This window comes from Peromyscus eremicus, chromosome 14, assembly GCF_949786415.1.
Source record: "Peromyscus eremicus chromosome 14, PerEre_H2_v1, whole genome shotgun sequence".
Lineage (NCBI taxonomy): Eukaryota > Metazoa > Chordata > Mammalia > Rodentia > Cricetidae > Peromyscus > Peromyscus eremicus.
The window spans coordinates 68,013,991-68,036,077 of record NC_081430.1 but is presented as its reverse complement, the minus strand read 5'-3'; the positions used below and the strand labels follow the sequence as shown (position 1 = coordinate 68,036,077).

General features: G+C 41.7%; 1 protein-coding gene across 1 annotated transcript in view; it reads right to left on the bottom strand.

The window, feature by feature from the left end:
• Atl1 (atlastin GTPase 1) overlaps positions 1-22,087 on the bottom strand; it is an 81,073-nt gene that overhangs the window by 18,304 nt on the left and 40,682 nt on the right. The window contains exons 3-7 of the mRNA XM_059279922.1: positions 21,136-21,383; positions 16,465-16,599; positions 15,960-16,064; positions 13,112-13,162; positions 10,702-10,758 (exon numbers count right to left, since the gene is read on the bottom strand). Of these exons, the coding sequence (XP_059135905.1) occupies positions 10,702-10,758; positions 13,112-13,162; positions 15,960-16,064; positions 16,465-16,599; positions 21,136-21,383 (596 nt within the window). The remainder of the gene's footprint in view (positions 1-10,701; positions 10,759-13,111; positions 13,163-15,959; positions 16,065-16,464; positions 16,600-21,135; positions 21,384-22,087) is intronic.

Genomic DNA, 22,087 nt, shown 5'->3' with positions numbered 1-22,087 from the left:
CCAACATGACTAAGTTAAAAGCACAGAATGTCTTACCAGTTCCTTAACTGGCAAGACCAGAGCCCTTTCTCTTTTTAATTAGTCCATTCTATGTGATGGCCAAGATGACCTCTGAGATTCTGAAGGTCATATTAAATTAGCATTGCTGTGCAGTTCAGTTTTTATAACAATTCTACTAGCAAAGTTCCAGGGACTCACCTACCTGTGATGGAATGACCAGTCCTGAAACTACCACTGTGGTCTGCTGTGGGATGTTCTGTATGGCAAATGTGTTGCTAATTAGTCAATAAATAAAACACTGATTGGCCAGTGGCTAGGCAGGAAGTGTAGGCGGGACAAGGAGGAGAATAAAGCTGGGAAGTGGAAGGCTGAGTCAGAGAGACACTGCCAGCCGCCACGATGACAAACAGCATATGAAGATGCCGGTAAGCCATGGGCCATGTGGCAAGGTATAGATTAATAGAAATGGATTAATTTAAGCTATAAGAACAGTTAGCAAGAAGCCTGCCACGGCCATACAGTTTATAACCAATATAAGTCTCTGTGTTTACTTGGTTGGGTCTGAGGCTGTGGGACTGGCAGGTGAGAGAGATTTCCCCTGACTGTGGGCCAGGCAAGAAAACTCGAGCTACAGTGGTCAGAGGGATGGGAGGTCTGAGTGGAGTTCTCTCTGTAAGGGGTGAGTGCACCCCTACACCTGAACCAATGAGAGCAGATTCCCCATTGGAAGGGGTTCTACTAATACTTAGAAGTGGAGACTGGGGACTAGACAGAAAAACACAGATCTCTACTCTTGTACTACAATGCTTTGGCTTATCATAGATCGCAAGCCTCTGAAGGCAAGGACTGAATCTCTTGTTGCTCATTATTAGGATAAGCACAGTGCTTGGCACAGAATCAGTGTCTTGTGTAGATTCCTAATTTGTAATTATTTGCATTAATGTCAAGGGTCAAAACACTTGTATTATACTCTGTAATCGTTAGTCCTGGTCATGCTTCTGTTGTTTGTAACTTGATCCAATCACACATCAGGAATCCACTGACTGCAGGCTCCATACCCAAGCTTTCAGTGACTAGTCAAACCACCACCTTAGGGTGCTGAGGCTGGACCCAGAGCCTCACACTCAGTAGGTCACCAGCAATCTTTACAGGACAGTTGGAGTTGCCTCACTTTCTGACTACTCTCATTCTTGAGAAGATCTTCTGCTTATTTTATAGTTGTTGGACAAATTAGCTAGACATAAAATTCTTAGAGTGACCCTATTTATTGAATGTTACTATGGTAAATTCTATGGGAATTACTTATCCTTGAATACACTAAGTGTATCAGTACATTCTTATGTTGACTGGAACTCACTAGTATTTCCTACAGAGCTACTACAAGGATTCAAGTTTTGCTTCTATCTTCTTTTAAAATATCTTCTCTCTACTACATTCATTCCATTAGCTTCTTTAGGACTCTTATTTTGCCATGTGGTGCACAAGGCTACACAGGGTGTAGAGCCTGAAGTTTATATAATTTGTGGGGCAGGGAAGAATCTCTGTAAGAAAAATAATATGAACGTCTTGGAAAAAGCCTGATAAATATCACAAATATACAAAAACTCAGACAAATAACTAATATACCTTTATCACACTTCTTTTTTTAAAGGTGTTCCAAGTTATGCCTCCCTCCATCACTCTCTCCTAGACAGACACACACACACACACACACACACACACACACACACACACACACACACACACGAGACAGGGCCTTACCATGTGTCCCTGACTGGCCTGATACTAGTTATGTAAACCAAGCTGGCCTCAAATGGACTCAGGTAAGCACTAGGATGTTGCTCCAAGTTCACTGCTTCCCCCAGACACAGAGTCTCAAGCACTTCCCCAAGAAGCACCAATTTCTTTGAGTTGGACGCTGTAATGTCAACATTACCATGTTGGGTGAAGATGACCTACTCACTTTTCCTAGGTCTTTTCAGTGGGCAAAGCTAGTACTTGTATGTGTGCATGTGTACATGTATGTGTGTGTGTAAGGTGTATGTGATGGAATAGTGCCTTAACTCATGCTGGTGTGTGCATTTTAAACACCCAGATACAGGACCAAAATGTTTTCATTGAACTCCTTTATCATATCTATGCCTCCTTACCCAGAATCCTGAATCGGGAATTTTGGTTTTCTAGGCACAGGAGAATACTGAATTATGACATCCCATAATTACTTAAACTTTTATATCACAATACAAACATGAAAGCCCCAGAGTAGCAATGCCAATGTTGCCATCATGGCTATGAATACTTACTGAAAGCTTTCAACAACTTTTGGCTTATGTTCTCTTGATTTCTAATGTTTGCTCATAGAATGGAGACATCACCTATGATGTTCTCCTTTTATCTTTCATTTACTCTCACTCGCACAGGCACACACCACAACATGGTGTAACTCTGGTCTTCACACCAGCCTTGTTTATGAAGACGTCATCCTGTAGATTTCTCACTTGGGGTAACAGGACAGCACTGCTATCATTCTTACATCCTGACACAGTGTGAAACTCGATTTTACTGGCTATAAAATCTCTGGCTCAGTCTTTCCTTACATAGGCCCTCTTAGTGTGTGATTGCATGGTTTTTATCTTGTTTCACCATGGTGGTGCCTTTCTCCTGCTGTGTAGATTCTGTAGAGAGAGGAGAGCTCTTTGCAGAGAGAACTAAAAATATCCACATCTACTATCTTTAGGTCTACTAACTTTAAACGGATGCCCATTTTTGTTTTAAAAATGTCAAAATATAACTTGTATCAGGAACATTTGTACCTAAAACAAGTATCTTGAAAGCAGATGTTAGCTAAGTAACTGAAGTAGACATCTGTAAGCCAGGATAAATAAAATGAAGTACGTGGGTGGATTTTGCATTTTTTAAGCAATTTTTGTCTCATTCTTTGCTCTTTTCCACTGGGTATTCTCCTTCAAAATAAATGAAGATGATGTGTAGAAAAGCCAACATGAAGCCTTACTTTCCCAAATTAGCAACTTCTCACAGTAATAGTAATCCTGGGATCAATGCTCCTGGTCAAGTTTCCAAACTTGCTTGAGTGGCTCTTTGGACAAAACAACACAGAGCTGTGGTCTCTGCAGTGTCTGTCAATTTCTATGGAGAAAACACGTCCACTGTGGATGGTATCTAGGCACTGGTGGTTTACTGATCAGCTTATTAAAAACTGTTTGTCATTAGCTGATAATGGTAAGGACAGCACCTTCCCATTACATCCCAGGTACTTGTGTGCTTCATTTTAGCACATGTAGAATTCTGAGTGGCAGCCCTCATTTCAAAAAGCCAAAAAAAAAAAAAAAAAATGCCGGGCGGTGGTGGCGCACGCCTTTAATCCCAGCACTCAGGAGGCAGAGCCAGGCGAATCTCTGTGAGTTCGAGGCCAGCCTGGTCTCCAAAGCGAGTTCCAGGAAAGGCGCAAAGCTACACAGAGAAACCCTGTCTCGAAAAACCAAAAAAAAACAAAAAAAACAAAAAAAAAACAAAAAGCCATCAGTTTCCTACTGCTAAGTCCTGATATGTTCATCTGTACAGGCAGATGGGAAACACCACAAACCTCCCTCATTTGTCTTATAAAAATGCATCAAGTTGTAATAGTTTTTCAGATGAATTAAACTGAGTTAGGCAAATGATAGGCTTATGCTATTTTATCCTACAAATGGTCTTTTTATTTGAACAATGAAAATTATTGTCCGTTTCTCTTTGGAAACAAACTACAGCCATTTGAAAATCATTCAGAAGGGATGTTATAGACCTACTGTGAGTTACAGTGAAAAATGAAAAAAAAATCTAAGGGCCAAACAGCTGGATGTAGCTATATGAACCAAAGATCCCAATTCAACAACATGTAAAGTATAGTGTATTCTTGGATAATGTTAAGATATTAATGTTACAAGTATATGGAATATGTCAGTACATGTGTTGATGTCCATATAAAAGATTTAAATGACATGGTATTGGAAAGCTAATGCTAAATTTATGTGCATATCCATTATAAATTATGTGAAATTAATCATATCCTTTGAAAGAAAAACTGATTTAGAATCAGTGGCCAATAAATATATGAACTAGTCTTTAATGTGTTTAATCAATGAATTTCAGTTTTGACTTCAGTTTCAGGTAGAGAAGAGCAGTAAAAATTATTTGGAGACTATAAACAACAGCTTGCTTCAATCAACAGCCCAGGAAAGGCAGCCTATCAGGAAGACTGAGAAAAGCAAACTGATGACCTTGTTTTGTGGGTTCCAGAGACAAGAGTGGGTAGTACGGGTCTTACACTGTGTCTTCTGTTGAAACATGCTGTGTGGTTCAAGGGTGAGGGGCAGGCTGACCCTAGCCACAGTTATTTCCCTTAGCATGTCTCCTTCTGCTTAACTGATTTGACAGGAGTATGTACTCTAGCTAAAAAAAGCAAATTACAAAGCTTCTGCCCTTAAGACCTGTAAGGTGACTAATGAGGTGGGATATGATTATTAAAATACCAGATCATAAATACAGTTCAACAAGTGCTGAGGGATAGGAGCAGGAAGAGAAATAGGTGGTGGCTAGGGTCCAGTGCTTTGGACCTACGGCCTGGGCAGAGATCAGCTCTGCGCTGCTACAGTATGTGTAAGCAGGATTAAGTCTATAAATTACTCTGGCCATTTCCTCACTGTATAAAAAAGAGAAAGAAATGAGAAGTAATAATGCTAGCACAGCGAGCATTAATCTGAATACCGTATAAAACATGCTTTTGCACAGGGTCTGGAACAAAAAGGCCCTGGTTCAGCTATCGTCTTTGTTCAGTAGTTACATTCCATAACCTAAATGTAGAAACCAAGAGAACTTTGGCCTGAACCTTGACCCAATTCTGGGTTGCCAGATAAATAATTCTAATTCACGTAGCTCTCTGGACAGAACCTAAAAGTAGGGTAGGTAGCTTTCCCAGGAAGCTGTCCTCCTTGGCCCCATCACATATCAATTTCCACCTCTACCAGGCAGACAGTGACCTCTCTTTTTCTCAGCGAGGTCAGGTATTTCTCTGACATTAGTTGGCAGCTCCAACTATCACAGATTTTTGCCCAAGAATGTTTTGTCTCAAAGTGGCTTGAATCACTACCAAGGAATTTTGCCAGTAAACATCTTAAATCATGGGAATAGAGTGACCTTGAATGTAATTAAGTCAACTAGAGTCAAATAATTCCTGATTGTCTGCAGAAAGGCCTGATATGAATGAGAAATTATGACAATTTCTAATTGTTTGTGCCATGTATATCCTACACACACACACACACACACACACACACACACACACACACACACGTGCGACATTCAGTTTCATTGAAAGCTCACCGGAACTGGTTAGATCACTAGTCACTACACCTCCACTCAGATGTTTGGACTTCTTTTATCTACGGAGAGGAGTAAGTTCTGTTCTGATGTCCAAAGCACTGGCGGGATCTGAGTCCATGAAGACGGTTAATAAGGGTGTTGTGGGAGGACCAGGACAGCTCAGGGAAGACAGCTTGCCCCGTGTGTTTAAGGGCCTGGGTTTGATCTATATACTGCACAAAAGGAAAAGCGAACGGTGGAACAGACTGGGACAGAGTAACTGAGAAAGGAAAGTACTAGTGCTGAGGAGATGAGCGATAAGAGACTAAATGTCAAAGGTCCTCCACTACACATCCAAGAAAGAAACAGAGGCTTCTGAGAGGAAGTAAAGTTCACATACAAGAAAGCTTTTTTTTCCCCCCAAGGATTTATGCCTCTAATTTTCCTATTACCAGAAAGCTTGACTATATTGACCACCTGTATACAGACATGGCACTCCATCTCTCAGGACCTTCCTGCTGCAGATGTTGTCTGCCAGGGTATGCAGAGGGGTTGAAACAGACCTTAGCCATACTGTGCTTAAGCACAACCTGGACAGTGCAGCTTCCTGTCACAACACAGGGACAAGTTAAGAGGTATGATGCTAAAATTTTCTTTCTTTCTCTCTTCCTTCCTTCCTTCCTTCCTTTCTTTCTTTCTCTCTTTCTTTTATTTTGGTCTCTTGAGACAGGGTTTCTCTGTATAGCCCCGGCTATCCTGGAACTTACTCTGTAGACCATACTGGTATTGAACTCACAGAGATCTACCTGTCTCTGCCTCCTGAGTGCTGGGATTAAAGGCCTGCTCCACAGCACCTGGCTGATACTGAAATGATTTACTTTGGGTGTTTATGAAGGATGCTTGCATACATCACCAAGGCTGTGGATGTCATACAGCTCCAGCTCTTCTCTGCTAGCCATTCCATCATAACTCTGCCAGCATTTCCCATCTATCTCAGGTCACCAGGCTGAGAAAGGCCCAGAAGTCAGCAGATAAATTTACAGCTCTGGTCTAAAGAGATCGGGGTTTAGAAATACCATGGCCACTAAACAATTTAACTTTATTGACAACTATATGAGTTTTATAGATTGGCCTACTAAACACACCAACCATACAGACATGTATCACTATCTAAAACGTTGACCCAACTGTCAATGTTAATCAATTGGGGAATATTTTCTATTTCTTTGTAACCTACATAATTAGAGGGTATAAAATGGCTAAATAGTAAGTTCATGGATTGCTATAGCCAAGGAGAGCATTTAATGGCAAACCACAGGGTACCTTGAAGTCCATATTCCAGCCTAAGGGAGGATCTCTTCAGGGGGGTTCAATGATAAACACTGTTATTGCCATGTGGCAGAGTGAAACCCCCTCCACCCAGCCTGGGAAGTTATGAGTAACTAGCCCCTAAGAGGACACAGAGCCACACAATGGGAAACGAGCCTTTCCGAGAGTCACAAGAAACTGATAGCTACATTTACCAGAGAGCGTTAGAAAAACTCAGACTTGCTTGAAGGTGTATTTAGAATGAACTTCAAATAACACCTGATGATCTAGAAAACACCCACAATTAGCCACGCAGATCCAAAGCCAAGGATGTGCTCATCCAGTCAGATCAGTGTGGAGCCAGGGATGGCTCGGGAAAGCTCAAATGACCAAGGAAGCGACATTCACAGCAGTGTAATACGGAGCTCAATCTCCCACTACATCTGACCAAGACTCACCAGCTTCTCAGGAACTGGAAATTAGGTTTCCATCAAAGGAAAACATTGTCATTTTTCAATTACACCTTCTAAAGTCATAGTGAAGTTAATGTAAAGAACCGTGTTGTTTATAGCATAGACATGTTCACCAAGTGGTTCCTGGTGGATTATCACACTTAAGATGTGAGATCCTCCTGCCTCTACCTCCTGAGTGCTAGGATTAAAGGTATATGCACGCCACCGCTGCCCAGTGATTTTGTCTCTTACTACAGACAGTAATCTGTAGATCTGTTTGTTACATTGCTTAGAGCTGACTTCTTGGGGCTTGCAACAAACAGTTATGACAACTTGTTAAGTAAAGTGAAATATCATTTAAAAGCTATTTTATGCTGTTATTTTCTATTTCTTTTTATTATTTTATGTGCATGGGTGTTCTGCCTGCATATATGTCTGTGTGTCACTCTAGGGTCTGGTGCCCACAGGAGCCATAGGAGGGCATCGGCTCCCCTGGAACTGGCATCACTGATGGTTGTGAGCCATCATGTACACAATGGGAATAAAACCTGAATCTTCTGGAAGAACAGCCAGTGTCCTTAACTGCAGAGCCATCTCCTCAGCCTCATTCATACGTTTTTTTTCCTAATCTAAGTGTGAATTATGTCACTAATGTTCTATGTCCTGAGCATCTTGTTATATTATGTATTATACTATATACATGTATAATACATGTATTATATATTTGCATCTTCCATTTTAATTATATGATGTATAGCATAGTATCTTTTTGTTTTGAATTTAGTTGCTTTAATCTCAAATGTTATTAAAAGGCTTTGGATATTACTTTACTACTTAATAAGTTTCTCATTTCAATTTCAAACATATTAAAAACCCATACTAGTTTAAGGTGTCATTATTGACTCATTCAGTCAAAATTGTGAGTTTTTTGGTTTTTTTTTAATTTTATGTATATGAATGTTTTTATTTGCATTTATGCCTGTGTATCATGTGCATGCAGTTACCAGGGAGGCCAGAAGAGGGTGTTGGATCCTCTAGAACTGGAGGATCAGTAATCCTCCATCAATAGACTCTATTCTTATGCTTATCACAGATCCTTCCCCTGGGCCCTAGCCCTGAGCTCTATCAGCCAATAGAATTCATTCTTGTTGTAAAGGTCACAGGTCACAAGTTCTTCTATGTTTAAGTGTATAAGAAAAGTAAACCACAAGGTCAGTCTCTGGAAGGCATGACCCAGAGTCTGAAAGATGGCATTGTCCTGAGTTTGATTTTTTACCTCTAATGAGGATTATTCCCCCCTCACCCTCCACACAGGCCATGAGGCTTATGGGGTGAGGGTGGGAGGTGGGGGTGGGAGGTGGGGTCCCAGGCAGCTGTGCCACTATGCCTGACTTTTGACAACTGTTGCCAGAGATCAAACTCAAGTCTTCAAACTAATGTGGCAAGCACTTACATGACTGAGCCATTTCACCAGCCCCGAACTCTCTTTTCACTGACATTTCACAACGTCAACATGGTCCACTACTAAGTGGCAATCGCAAAAGTTTTCCCTATTATTTGTTTTTAGGTCATTGACAGTTTTTTTAACCAAAGACATAATTCCTGTCTGTCTGTCATCTATCTATGTATCTGCATCTATGTATGTATGTATATATTTATGTACCTATCTATCTATCTATCTATCTATCTATCTATCTATCTACCTACCTATCTATCTATCTATCTCCCATTCGTCTGTCTGCCTGCCTGCCTGTCTGTCAATCTGTCAGTTAGTCTTCATGTTGGTTTATGTGTCAGGAGCAGTGACACCTGCTGGCAAGACTTAAGGTCCCTTTCTAGAATTCAGTCTAGAATCAGCAGTCCTGAGAGCAGACAGGTCAAAGCAATACTGCAATTGCCACTCAACACTTCAACTATCACCAAAGCGATGAAACCCAGGAGCACAGAAAGTGCCGTGGACCACGCTGAAGACTATAAATCAGGAGTGCTCTTGTTCTCGCCCTCACCACCTCCTCTGCTGCTTGCCTGAGTGTCAGGGGCCAGATTAGACTCCTCCTAAAGAGTCCTCCACTTACATCTTCAGGGAAATATCTTCTGGACATCTTGAATGCAATTTGATAGGAGAGCTCCAAGTCAAATCTACAAACTGAAGCTACCCTCATCCCCACTCTCACAAGGGAGTTAGTGTTTAACATCATTTGTCACTGGGCAACAGAAAACAGACAGCTCATCTTAGTCCACTGTCTGCCACAAGAGCTTCTCACTTACGCTGCCCTTTCTAAACTGTTTTTCCTGTGGGCTCATATCCCCTCACTTGGGTGTTATGCACACCTAGAGCTATGGCTTCCTCGGACAAGCTCTGGCTGAAGGAGTTAACTTTTAGATAGTGTGAAAACTGCTGACTGACAGCACTTAATCTAAGCTCAAAGGTTTCCTTAACGCTGCTGACCCCAGCATGACTGGAGTCTTCAGGGCAAGTCTGGCCAGCCACCCATCCTCTCAATATGCCAGAAAAAGAGACAGAACAGAGAGAAGACAGACGTACTTGATGTGGCTACACTGGAAAGGGAACAAATGAGCGGGTCCAGTGACCCCACCCCGACCCCAAGTCTATTTGGGGGAGTACCGAGATGAGGTTAGGTTTAAATACAGCAAGAGCTACGCACAACTAAACAATCCTGGCTAAGTACGGTCCTGCCTGTCACTGGCCTACCACTACCTTGACTATCAGTGCCCAAAGTGGTCCAATAAGTGACAGAACTGTGCGAAATCTCTTCCTGAGAGGCCAGTTCCTCTTCTGGCTGGCACTATGTCATCAATCTTTTCCTTCCTCAGCAAAGAATTCCTGGGAAGTTTCTAATTCTCTGGGACCTGGTGTTTCAATAGTCTGATAGCTGAGGGGATGACAAGTGAGTCCGTAGAAACCCGACACAATGGGCACACCACCATCAGCCGGGCTGGTGCTGTTACACTCAGGCAATGGAGATGTTACCATGTAAGAAGGGGCACTCCAGCCTCTCCCCCAGTTTCCACCCTGGTGACAGCCAACTGCTGGACTTTGCAACCGACTCTTACTACCCCAGGTTGGTTGTTTTAGGTTCCATGCTGTGACATTCAGGGCTGAATTCAGGGAAAAACTGATATGCTCACATGAGCCAATGTCTAAGACATGTTTTTATTGCTTACTTCTAGCTCTTCTTCATCTCAAATAGCTTAGAGTAGGAATCTAAAATGCCTTCTCTTTCTTCCTGTGAGACAGTTTCTTCCTCACTCTGTAACCCTGGGTGGCCTAGAATGCCCAATGTGCATCAGGCTGGCCTTGAACTCACAGATCTCCACCTGCCTTGAACTCACAGAGCTCCACCTGCCTTGAACTCACAGCAATCTACCCTCCTTGAACTCATATAAATCCTCCTGCCTCTGCCTCCCTAATGTTGGAATTAAAGACATGTACCACCACACTGACCTCAAATGGTTCTTGAATGAAATAAATCAAGGAAAGAAACATGACCTTGATGAAAATCACAATTACAGATTCCACAAAAATCCAGTAAGACTTTTCCGTCACTCAACTTTCACCTACCTGAAAAGGCTTCAGGAATGTCTCTTCCATCGCTAGCCTGCCGTACTCAGTGAAAAGCTGGGGGAAATCAGAGAGAAGGGATGGGGAGGGAGAGGGGGAGAAAGATTGAGATTCGTTGACTTATTGGGTTTCTTCTGCTCATTTCCCCCAGCTGTAACAGAATGCTACAGTATCATGATTACACAGGAATCGTCAGGAAACAAGCACTAATTATATAGAGCAGAGATACAGTAATTACATAGCTAAAATTCAAGACTACGTTACATTTTAAGAAGAAACTTCTACTTTAAAGCTATCCCTCTTTCTTTTCCATGTGTATATGTTTCATGTGTGCAAGCAACTGAGCACCGAGTGCTAAGCACTTGCTCCAAAGGTAGACCCCAGCCTTAGAACTCATGTCTTTGATACAAACAATTGTAGGATGGAAGCACATGTGGAATGACCTTCCAAAGCAGAACTTACATTGACTTAGAGGGCCACAGTACATCTGGGGTCTATTTACAAAAGCTGTAGCCCGGGAAATTTAGAGCTACAATGACCCGAGTTACACAATTAGGCATTTGAGCCGGGCAGAGGCACACGCCTTTAATCCCAGCACTCGGGAGGCAGAGACAGGTGGATCTCTGTGAGTTCGAGGCCAGCCTGGTCTACAGAGCAAGATGCAGGACAGGCACCAAAACTACACAGAGAAATCCTGTCTTGAAAAACAAAGCAAAAAATTAGGCATTTGGCTTTAGTAACAGATGTACTGTCTTCTCTTATTTTTTATTGCTTACAATGAAGAACATGAAGTACAACAAGAGTTTTTGTTTCAACAAACGTTAGATTTCAGTGAGCCCAGGCCCATGGAGAGGACTGGTGAGGTTTCTGGTGTCATCCAGGCGGGTTAGATGTTTCCCCACACGACACAGGACAAGCTCCATTCACACACTGGGCTAACAAGACTTCTTGGAGTTGGGGAAGAGTGCTGACCTAGAATCCCCCCTTGCCCACATTCCTTTACAGTAGCACCCCAGCCTCATGCTGCTGCCCTTGCAGGACAAAGGGTAACTAATAGACACTCCATTCGAGCGATGAGCTCAAAGTCTCGCTATGTCTAAAAGGCAACAGGTCTAGGGATGGCACACTGAGCAGACTTGTGTACTGACATCACTTGAATTCACAATCACTTCAGAGCAATGTATTGTCATTTACAGGAAAAAAAAATTAAATGATCAAAATACACTGTTAACTCAGCATCACTGCCAAAAATTAGTCCTTCTGTAGACATACTTAAAGAAGCCAGTATGCAATGGCACCATGCTGTCGTTAGGAAAGTAACTGACTGAGGTATGACACTTGCCAAAGAAGTAGTTGCTTTCATTATGGAAATTCACCTAGTGATTATTCTGTGTATCACCTAGTTGTCATAAATGGTCAGTGTGAGACACCAAACCGTGTCAGGTAGCAACACTGGAGGAGAACTCCCAGTGATATTTCCAATGCTACAGGTTACTCTGCTCTACTGTCCTTAATATCTATCAAAGTTTCACCTTTCACTGCATGGATCTGATACACACGCTAGGTAAATTGTATGTAAAACACGTAGAAAGAGAGCTATCAGAGAAACAGAAGCTTTGCCGTCTGCTCCAGAGTAACACATGCTGAGTCAGAGGAGAATGGGACTGCACACACGAGAAAACTCTCTAGAAAACATCCACTCTTGTGTTGGAGACTGGAAGGAACACAGGACCCAGACAACGGTTCTTAGCCCATCAGCTAGCCATGGGAGCCTCAGCAAGGCTCTTATCTTGGCATCCCCACTTCTCTCATCTAAAAAACACCAAGAGTAGATTCGGTACCACCAAAGGCTCCTTCAGATCACAGCTCAAGTCCAATTCTGAGTTGTCCTCAGGCCTTCTCTACCAGTTCTGAGCCACAAGGGGCAAAGTCTGGCATATAACAGACATCGTACAAACAAATTATCAAACCCACCATCTTAAGATTTTGACACTGCAATTTAGAGACTCTTTATACTCAAGATTCTTTGTCCTCTTCTTTGTTGTTGTTGTCGTTGTTTCAAGACAGGGTTTCTCTGTGTAACAGCCCTAGTTGTCCTAGAACTCGCTTGTAGACCAGGGTGGCCTGGAACTCACAGAGATCCACCTGGCTCTGCCTCCAGAGTGCTGAGATTAAAGGCGTGCACCACCACCGCCCGTTCTTTGTCCACTTTGATTTGCCATATATGTTCATGTATTTAGCACTGGGAGCAAGCACGTTTAGAAACAAAAGAACATGAAAACTGAAAGAACGTAGCCAGACAAAACTAGACAAGAGACACTGCAAGCCCTTGTGGTCATATGTCTGAGAATCCCCAAAATTCTGGTCTGCATGTCTAAAAGACCACCAGATACACAAAACATGCTTTTACCTGGAGGTGCTGAAGATCATCCTCCTGGACATTCTGGGATAAGTTGTACACCTTGATTAGGGATAAGAAGTCAGATGAGACTATGATCAGCATCACTTCATCATTCTGTTTTCCTAGATGTCAGTTATTACACAACCAACTCTCTTACACACAGTTACGAGACCCCAAGGGAGGAGTAAAGAGAGCTTGACAGATAATGAACAATGTGCAATGAGCATAAAAATGTTAGACAGATACAGCAGTCACTCGCTGCGGAATCCAAATATTACTATTATTTTATGGGCCTATTTAATAATCACTCTTCAAAGCACACCAAGTGAGTATCCATCTAACCCTGAGCAACATCCATGGAGAATGTGTGTGTTGGGGGACTGTTTGGTTTCACAGTGTGACACCGTAAGCCCTTTTTTATTTGGAGAGAAGGTTTCATCATGTTGCCCAAAGTTGTAGTCCTCCTGCCTCAAACTCCCAAGAAGCAGGGGTTGCAGAAGTGGGCTATCCTGTTCAACTGGAAAATTACAATGAACTCTTCATAATTCGCTGACTGATTTGTCTGCAGAAAGTCCCTCCACACAGGAGTCAGGTTGGAATGCCAGGCTCACACTCTGCTCCTGCCTTGTTGGTCTTCTACATACAGCACAGCCTTAAGACAAAACTGCTTTTCTTCTTTTCTTGAGCTGATAAACATTAGTAACTTCAAAGATAAAATCGAGGTTGTTTATATGTTTCCAAAATAACACAAACAGTATCCTTCTTGTACTTATTTAGATAATACAATTTCTCAGATATTAATTTAAAATAGTCATTACTTAACAGACTTTTTCTATGAAAAGAGTCAATGTTTTCAGGTCAACTATAAATACTAAATAATGAATGTTAAAAAACAAAGTTAAACTGATTTTAATTGGCTTGTGCAAATGATCTTTCCTATTGATTTTAAAGGAAATAGATTTTGGGTTGGTACTTCAAAGATTCACTGAAGCAGCAGGTTTTTGTATTACAAGAATAACCTGTATTTTATGAATAGCTTTCTTGTGCCGATCTTATAAAAAATTCCTTGTTAGCTTTATCTTTTACTTTATGTGTAAGAACATTTTGTTTGTATGCCATGTGTGTACAGCACATGTGTGCCGGGTGCTTGCAGAGGTCAGAAGAGAGTTAGATCCCCTGGAAACAGAACTATGGATGGCGGTGGGCCACCATGTGGGTGCTGGGAACTGAACCCAGGTCCTCTGCAAGAGCAACAAGTGCTCTTAACCTCAGAGCCATCTCTCCGGCCCCAAGACGTAGATTTTTTTTTTTTTAAGCATCAATCATGGGTTATAACTATAACTTTTCTTTTCAATTCATTTTTTTAGAAATTCAGTTCACCCTCCCTCTTCCTTTGTACCTGTCTGGGCAGAGATCACACAGAATGTCTGTCTGCCTGTCTGCTCACTAGCTCCATTACTCCATCTGCATATGATCACAGCCTGGACTGGACTGGCTCACTCTGTTTTGGCTTTCCCACTTTTACAAGCCATCTTGCCTCAAAAAAAGGGGGGGCTGGGTGGTGGTGGACCCACTCAGATGGCAGAGGCAAGTGGATCTCTCTGTGAGTTCAAGGCCAGCAGCCTGGTCTACAGAGCGAGTTCCAGGGCAGCCAAGACTACACAGAGAAACCTTGTCTCAAAATCCAAACCAAAACAAAAGAGACCTGCTTTGTTTCTTCTGTACCTCCGCTCCCTGCTGTCATTAATAGACAGAAAACATCTAACAGCAGTCCTTAAAATCTTTTCAGCCATACATTGTCTCTGTATGGTAAAGCCCTCCACAGACTTTCAGGACAATTTAGAAAGCCTATAATCCCCCACCCTGCCCAACAGTACTACTACTTCTTTTTATTTTATTTTATTTTATATTTTTTAATTAATTAATTAATTAATTAATTTTGGTTTTTTCAAGACAAGGTTTCTCTGTGTAGTTTTGGTGCCTGTCCTGGATCTCACTCTGTAGACCAGGCTGGCCTCAAACTCACAGAGATCTGCCTGCCTCTGCCTCCTGAGTGCTGGGATTAAAGGCATGCGCCACCACTGCCTGGCCCAATAATAAATACTTCTAAAAACAGAAAGGAAAGAGCAAAAGAAATGGAATTAAAAAGCTTTAAAAACACAGTTTACATATAAGTGTAAACTGTTTTTTAAAGCTTTGAACATATACAGCTTTCACATTTTAGAAACATTTCCACCAGTGATTTATTTCTTACTGTTGTCTGTGTGAGGGATGTGTGTGTGTCGGGGAAGGGAGCCATGGGCTGTGCGTGTCGGTCGAAGGGTAGCTCTGTGGAGTCTTCTCTCTCCTTCCACCTCAGTGTTAAGGAGACTGACCTCAGCATATCAGCTCTGAGACAAGGTCACACGTAGCCCAGGCTGGCCTCAGACTCACTGCATAACCAAAGATGACTTTAAACTCTTGTTCCTCCAGCCTCTATCTCCTCAGTACTGGGACAACAGGCATTCCCCGCCATATCTGGTTTATGTGGTGCTGGGGATTGAACCCGGGACCTTGTAAATGCAAGGCAAAGACACTACCAACTGATCTACATCCCTAGCTATAAAATTTAATATTATTTAATGTATTGTAAACTCTAACAGAAAAAGTAACAATACTAAAGCTATTTTGGACTAAAGCAGCCAATTTAGAAACTTATCAGTAATTAGACTACAGTAACAATAACTATTCCTGGCAGTTAACTGAGCAACACCTATGATTTGCCATGATCTTGGTCTCATCGCCATGTGTATGTAGAAACACTACCCATGAATTTTAGTTAAGAAACATCCACAGATAGGTTTACTTTACTCCATACCTGTATTGAGCTGATCATCGTGCTGAGGGCAAACACTGTGGCCGAGTCTCTCAAAGTTGACTGACTGTCAAAGGTTCCCTGAGTATCCATCAGTAACACCGCCACCTACAGGTGAACAGAGTACATCACTGATACTGTACACAACAGCCAGGGTACCAGGTTACCATGACATTAGCACCAGAAGAACTAAAGGAATCTATTATCCACGAATACTTGAAAGGTAACTTCTTACATGTGCTATGAATGCCACAAGAAATATTAATAGCTGCTGGGTGCAGTCATTTTTAACATTCTCTGTTAACCTAGGATAAAATCATAACATTGAGACGATGTAAAAATATCAGCTTGCTATCTGCTATTCTGTGTACGTTATGGTTTTTATCTCCTGGGATCACTAACCAGTTTGACAGGGATCATTCAATAAGAGTCTCTCTTACCCCTGTAGCATTATGTGAAAAGTTACTATTGAAATTAAAATTTTAATTTTATTTAAAAAGTGTCATACCTTTTTACCATCAAGTTTATTGACAAGGAAAACTTCACTCCATATCTGGATTCCTGTGGTTTCTCGTTCAGATCCACCTCTCCATGAAAATCCAGTCAATGGTTCATTGTAATCTCCAACCCAGTCAACAGATTCCTATAAATTTAATAAAGACTATGATTAGAATTGGATATGCATGTATGGTTTTTCCTCTCATCTTTTTTGATGCTTCTTTTTCTATAGCTCAAATTAAAAGGAAAAGCGTGTGCATATCTGTTACACTGATATAGTCATTTTATTTATTCAAAGGTAATTACAGAGGAGCAACCATCTGTTATGGTTTATGTTAGTGGCTAACATCACTATAATTTATACACATACACATGTGTATAATATATATGCATATGTCAGGATGGAAATGTATATAAAGTATAAGTGGAAATGTAACATGGGAAATGGAACAACTGATTCGCTTATTCATTCATTTATGTGTATGTGTGTCTGGTGTGAGTATACATATATGTGTGCAGGTGCCCCTGCAGGCCAGAAGAGGGTGTTTGATCCCCTCTAGCTAGAGTTATAGGAGGTTGTGGGCTGCCTGACATGAGTGTTGGGACTTGAACTCTGGTCCTCTGGAAGAGCAGTAAGTACTCTTAAACCTCTAAACTATCTCTCTGGAACAACTAATTCTTGATGAGGTAAGACTTACTGAGAAGGTGATGTCAGAAGACTGTTTGGGAACTACCCAGGTGAACAACCTGGAGAAGACAATCCAGGAAATAAGAAGTCAAGAAAGAGCAAAGGAAAGAAAGAAGGGAGGGAGGAGTCAGGAAGGGAGGAGGAGTCTGGAAGGGAGGAGGAGCACCACATAAGGTCACAGACAAATGCTCTGGTACAGAGGTTGTGGGGGAGAAGATTGGCAAGCAGAGAGGTTAGACTGCTGGATTCTAAAGGCCCAGGAAGGCGCCCAATACAGATGTTTATCCTGCAGGCAAAGGGAGTCAGGAAGACGCAGAGGGAATCACCATCACAACTGTGAGGGAAAGATTATTCTAGAGGGAGTAAAGAGCTAGTGAGATGATGAACAGCAGGAAGGACCAAAAAGTAGATTATTATAAAAGCCAAAATATGCTTGTGGACCTGAACCAGGGCCTGGACAGAGGGGAGGGGCAGAAGGGAACAGATATAAGAGGGATTTGAGAACTCAAAAGAAGAAGAACTAAACTGAAAATTATGTCAGAACTAATATCAGGTGAGACAAGAAATACAAAGAATCACTTAGATTTTGCAAATTTTCACCACTAACCTTGGGTAATAGTAGCTATACTCACTTTGATATCTGTTGTGGGGATAAATTATTAGTTTTTGGAAGACCTCACTATATAATCCTTGAGCTAAAAGCCTTGTATAAACTAAAATACAAAACTTTACAAATGCAGAGAAATTGGGGAGTAAACTAGTTGAATTAGTAAGTCTACACAAACTAGTATAAAATATAATTTTGTTATATCTTATCTTTAAAAATATTTTCATTAATTCTTTGAAAATGTTATATATAATACCTTGATCATATTCATTCCCCTCCCCCAATTCTTCCCAGATGTACTACCCACTCCATACCCACCCTCCTGTGTGTGTGTCTTCATGAAACAAATAGACAAACACACATCCAGTGAGGGCTGCCAACGCAATCTTGATTGTGCAGCCATCCATGAGAACATGGTTGACCTGGCAGGGGTACCACCCTTAAAGAAACTAACCCTCCTCCTCCTGACAGACACCAGTTACCAACAGTTCATCAGCTGGGGTGAGATGTCGTGATCACCGCCTGCGTCTGTGCTGGGATTGTGTCTGGCTTGAGCATGCACAGTTCATGCAGCCATGAGCTAGTTCACAAGGGCAAACTGCCCCTTTTGTATCCAGAAAAGTCTCCTTGTAGTCATCCACAGCCTCTAGATCTTCCAATCTTCCCACCCCCTCTTCCACAATGATGGCTGAGGCTTGGGTGGAGAGTGTGTGTGTTACATCCTGTCTTATTCTATAAAGCGATTTTAGATCCTCATAAAAAGCATAATAATGGGCTGCACCATCTGTGCTACTCAGTCTTACGTCTTCATTTCCAATATAAGATCCACTCCATGGAAGATGTACTCTTTGTTTAATGCAAACAGCACACTCATTCCTCTTAGCCTAGAATGTCCCTTCAACTTCCCCTACCAACTGTCAGCAGCTCCTTGCTAGGGTGGTTTTTGTGCCCACTTCCCCCTCCATGTTGAGATGTGGGATGGCTTGCGCTTGCACAGGTCTTGTGTGTGTTGTCCCAGCCTCTGTGAGTTCATGTGACTGCTATGTTGTGTTTGGAAGACACTGTTTCCCTGAATTCATTCACCGTGTTTGGCTTTTAAATGCTTTCTAGCCTCTCTTCTACAATGATCCAGAAGCCCTGGAAGGTAGGTGTGTGATACAGGTGTCCATTCAGAGCTGAGCATTGCTCACATTTTTTCACATGCCTTGATTCTGCCTCCTTATCCAAACCATAATACGCTTTAGTATATAAATGCTGTCTTCTTTGGTATCCTCCTTGGTGCCTGACACAATGCAAGGAGTCAATTGATACTAACTAGTCAATGTAGATATTTAAATTAATCAAAATATGCTACATACAAAAACAGCTGGGAAGTATATTTCAATGGATAAATTGTGATGGTTATGAATTAGGAAAATAACATTACTGCAACATTAACTGAGGAAAATAATATTATAAAAGTTCTATCCCAGAAAAATAACTTTGAAAGACAAGGGTTATATCCATAAATAGTGACTTTGGAAGATTGAAAATTTAGCTTGTTTCATGCATTCAGGCACGTATTCATCATATCTTTAATGATTAAATATTGAATACTATGTTTCAGGCATAAAATAAAGTTAACAATATTCCTGCTAAAAAGAACATAATTTGCCCCATTTAAAATCAAGTTTTGCCATTCTAACATGAGTGACAGTTGTATGTGCAGAAGAGGGGCTAGAACAGGTCCACACTAGAATAGGTCCACACTAGAATAGGTCCACACGGTCCGTGATGCCCTAACCCTAACACTAACCCTGATGCCTGCCCTTCTGCAGGGAACAGCACGGCCAGTGCTTACATTCTGTCTCTCATTGTTAATGCTCCACGAGGTGGAGACAAAGAAAAATGGGATCCAAGCAAGCACTCTTTACCACAGGCAACTTGACTTGAATAGAATGTATATCAATGACCCATCTATGTGAAGTACCAGAACACCTTTGCTGTGCTAGAAATCAGGACTTAAAATAGTCTTGCTTGCTTTCAAAGCCTGAATTTTCTTAGTACTTCTGTTCCTCATTTGTTTGAACTAAAGCTAAAGGTTAGCCTCAAAGTTGTCTTAAAATACCTCAGACCTAAAAGATCAAACTAAAACAGTGCTATGAAGACACAGTCCAGAGCCCTTTTGTGACAGTCTTGTCTTGTGGCTCAGGCTGGCCTGGAATTTGCTACAGCCCTGGCTGTCCTGGAACTTACTTTGTAGACCAGGCTTGTCTCGAACTCACAGAGATCCACCTGTCTCTGTTTCCCAAGTACAGGGATTGAAGGTGTGTGCCACCACACCCAGCTGGCTAATTCTTAACTTGTAATTCTTCTGCCTCAACCTATCTAGTGCTTCAGAATATAAAATTCTTTGGGTGGTATAGCTCTTTTACTTCAAAACTCCATGTCTGCACTGGAATTCACTGGGGCGGGGGTGGGAGGGTGGGGGTGGGGGGGTTGTGGGGTGGGGATACCAGCCTCTAGCCTTGTTCTAATTTCCCATCCATCCTTCTGCATTTGGTATAGCCAAGGTCCTTAGAAGTCACATTTTTGTATCACATGATTTGTCAGACACTATCAGTTGCCTCTGGGGTTAGGACAAAGTGGGAGCGGACTAGCAAAGGTTGTGAAGGAACTTTCTAGAGAGAATGGTGGTCTCTGTTTTGAGTTCTGGACTGTATAGGGATACGCATTTATAAAAATAAACAGATGCACTTTAATATTTGTGTTTCTCCATATAGATTGTACTTAAAAACAAAAGCTATGAGAATAATATATGATTTATATGGAAACGTGGAGAAAGTACACTGATGTTAGCAATATAATTTGAAGTTTTTTAATATCATGGAGTGATGAATGACTAGGAAGAATGAGTACATACGGGCATACATGATAAATCAGGAACATTAATGTCTATGGAATAACAGAGGTGTCGGCACCCAAGTGCTCACTATGAAATTCCTTAAAATTTGCCTCATATTTAAGGATGTCATCACAAACATTGTGGGGAAGTTATTAAAAAGAAAAGTTTATAGTGAAACCTACTTGACATTTTAAATACATGTAAAATTCATAGTTATATTACTATGCTAGTGCTAATTTTTAAAAGAGTAAAAAGTAAGTTATATCTTCAGGTAAATGCAGCACAGTAGCTTCCAAATAAAATCATGTGGTTTGTTCCCAAAGCACTGAGGTTGGAATGGCTGCACACGGCCTTTACACGAGGCACACATAATAACAGAAATTAGCCTGCCACAGCCTTTACATGAGGCACACATAATAATAGAAACAGAAATACTCAGTGCTAATAAGAATGTGACATGGAAGAGGCACAGGAAGGCAATGTCTTAGACGCCCTTCCCTACCTGGTTGTACATGTACCGCAGCATGAAGTCCATGAGGAAAGACTTTCCTTTTCTAAAGGCTCCAGCAACAGACACAGCAACCACCTCCTTGTCTCTGACGGACTCCGAGAGAAGGATCCGGTTCAGCGCGGCCTCGTCTAACTCAAAGGAATGGTCATCTTTGACAATGAGGACTTGGACAGGTCCTGCCTTCTTCACTGGCTCCTCCTCTTCTGAGCTCCATTCGCTTGACTTCTCTGAAAACCCACCTGTTGAGCCAAGTATCGAGTACTTTAGCTAATTATCTCAAAACACCAGGAAACAGGCACCTCTCAACTCTCAAATGTAATTGGGACATTCCAGTCACGTGTTTTGTTTTATTCGGACCATATCACTTAGTCCAGACCAGAGACTTAGTCTTCCTGGTCATGTGACTCAATCAACCATTATTTTCTTTTCAAAATGTTCTAAATTGGTCCAAAGTTCTTTACTAAACAAGAAAAAAAATCTAAGCAGTATTTAACTTTTGTAGCAGATGACTACCATGACTGTATTTTGCACATCCTCCATCCTCTAAGAATAAGCTTGGTTATTTAAACAGAGGGTCCCTGCAATGCTTCTCTGTGCATATGCATGAGTGGATGTGAGAGAGTACATGCACATGGGCGTGCGCACAGATGGAGGTCACAGGTCTTTATCAAGGGTCTTCTTCAATCACTCTCTGCCTTATTTTCTGAGACAAGATGTCTCACTGAATCTGGAGTTCACTCATTCAACCTGACTGGCTGGCCAGCCTGCCCCAGGGACCCCACTGTTTCCACTTTCCCAGTGCTGGGCTTCTGGGTGTGTGCCACCATGCCTGGTCTCTGTTTGCTGCTGGAAATCAAACTCAGACCTTCATACTTCTATACAAAGTGGTAACCGACTCCAAAACCTTGTTTTCAGACCTCCACATGCATGTCCAAACACATAC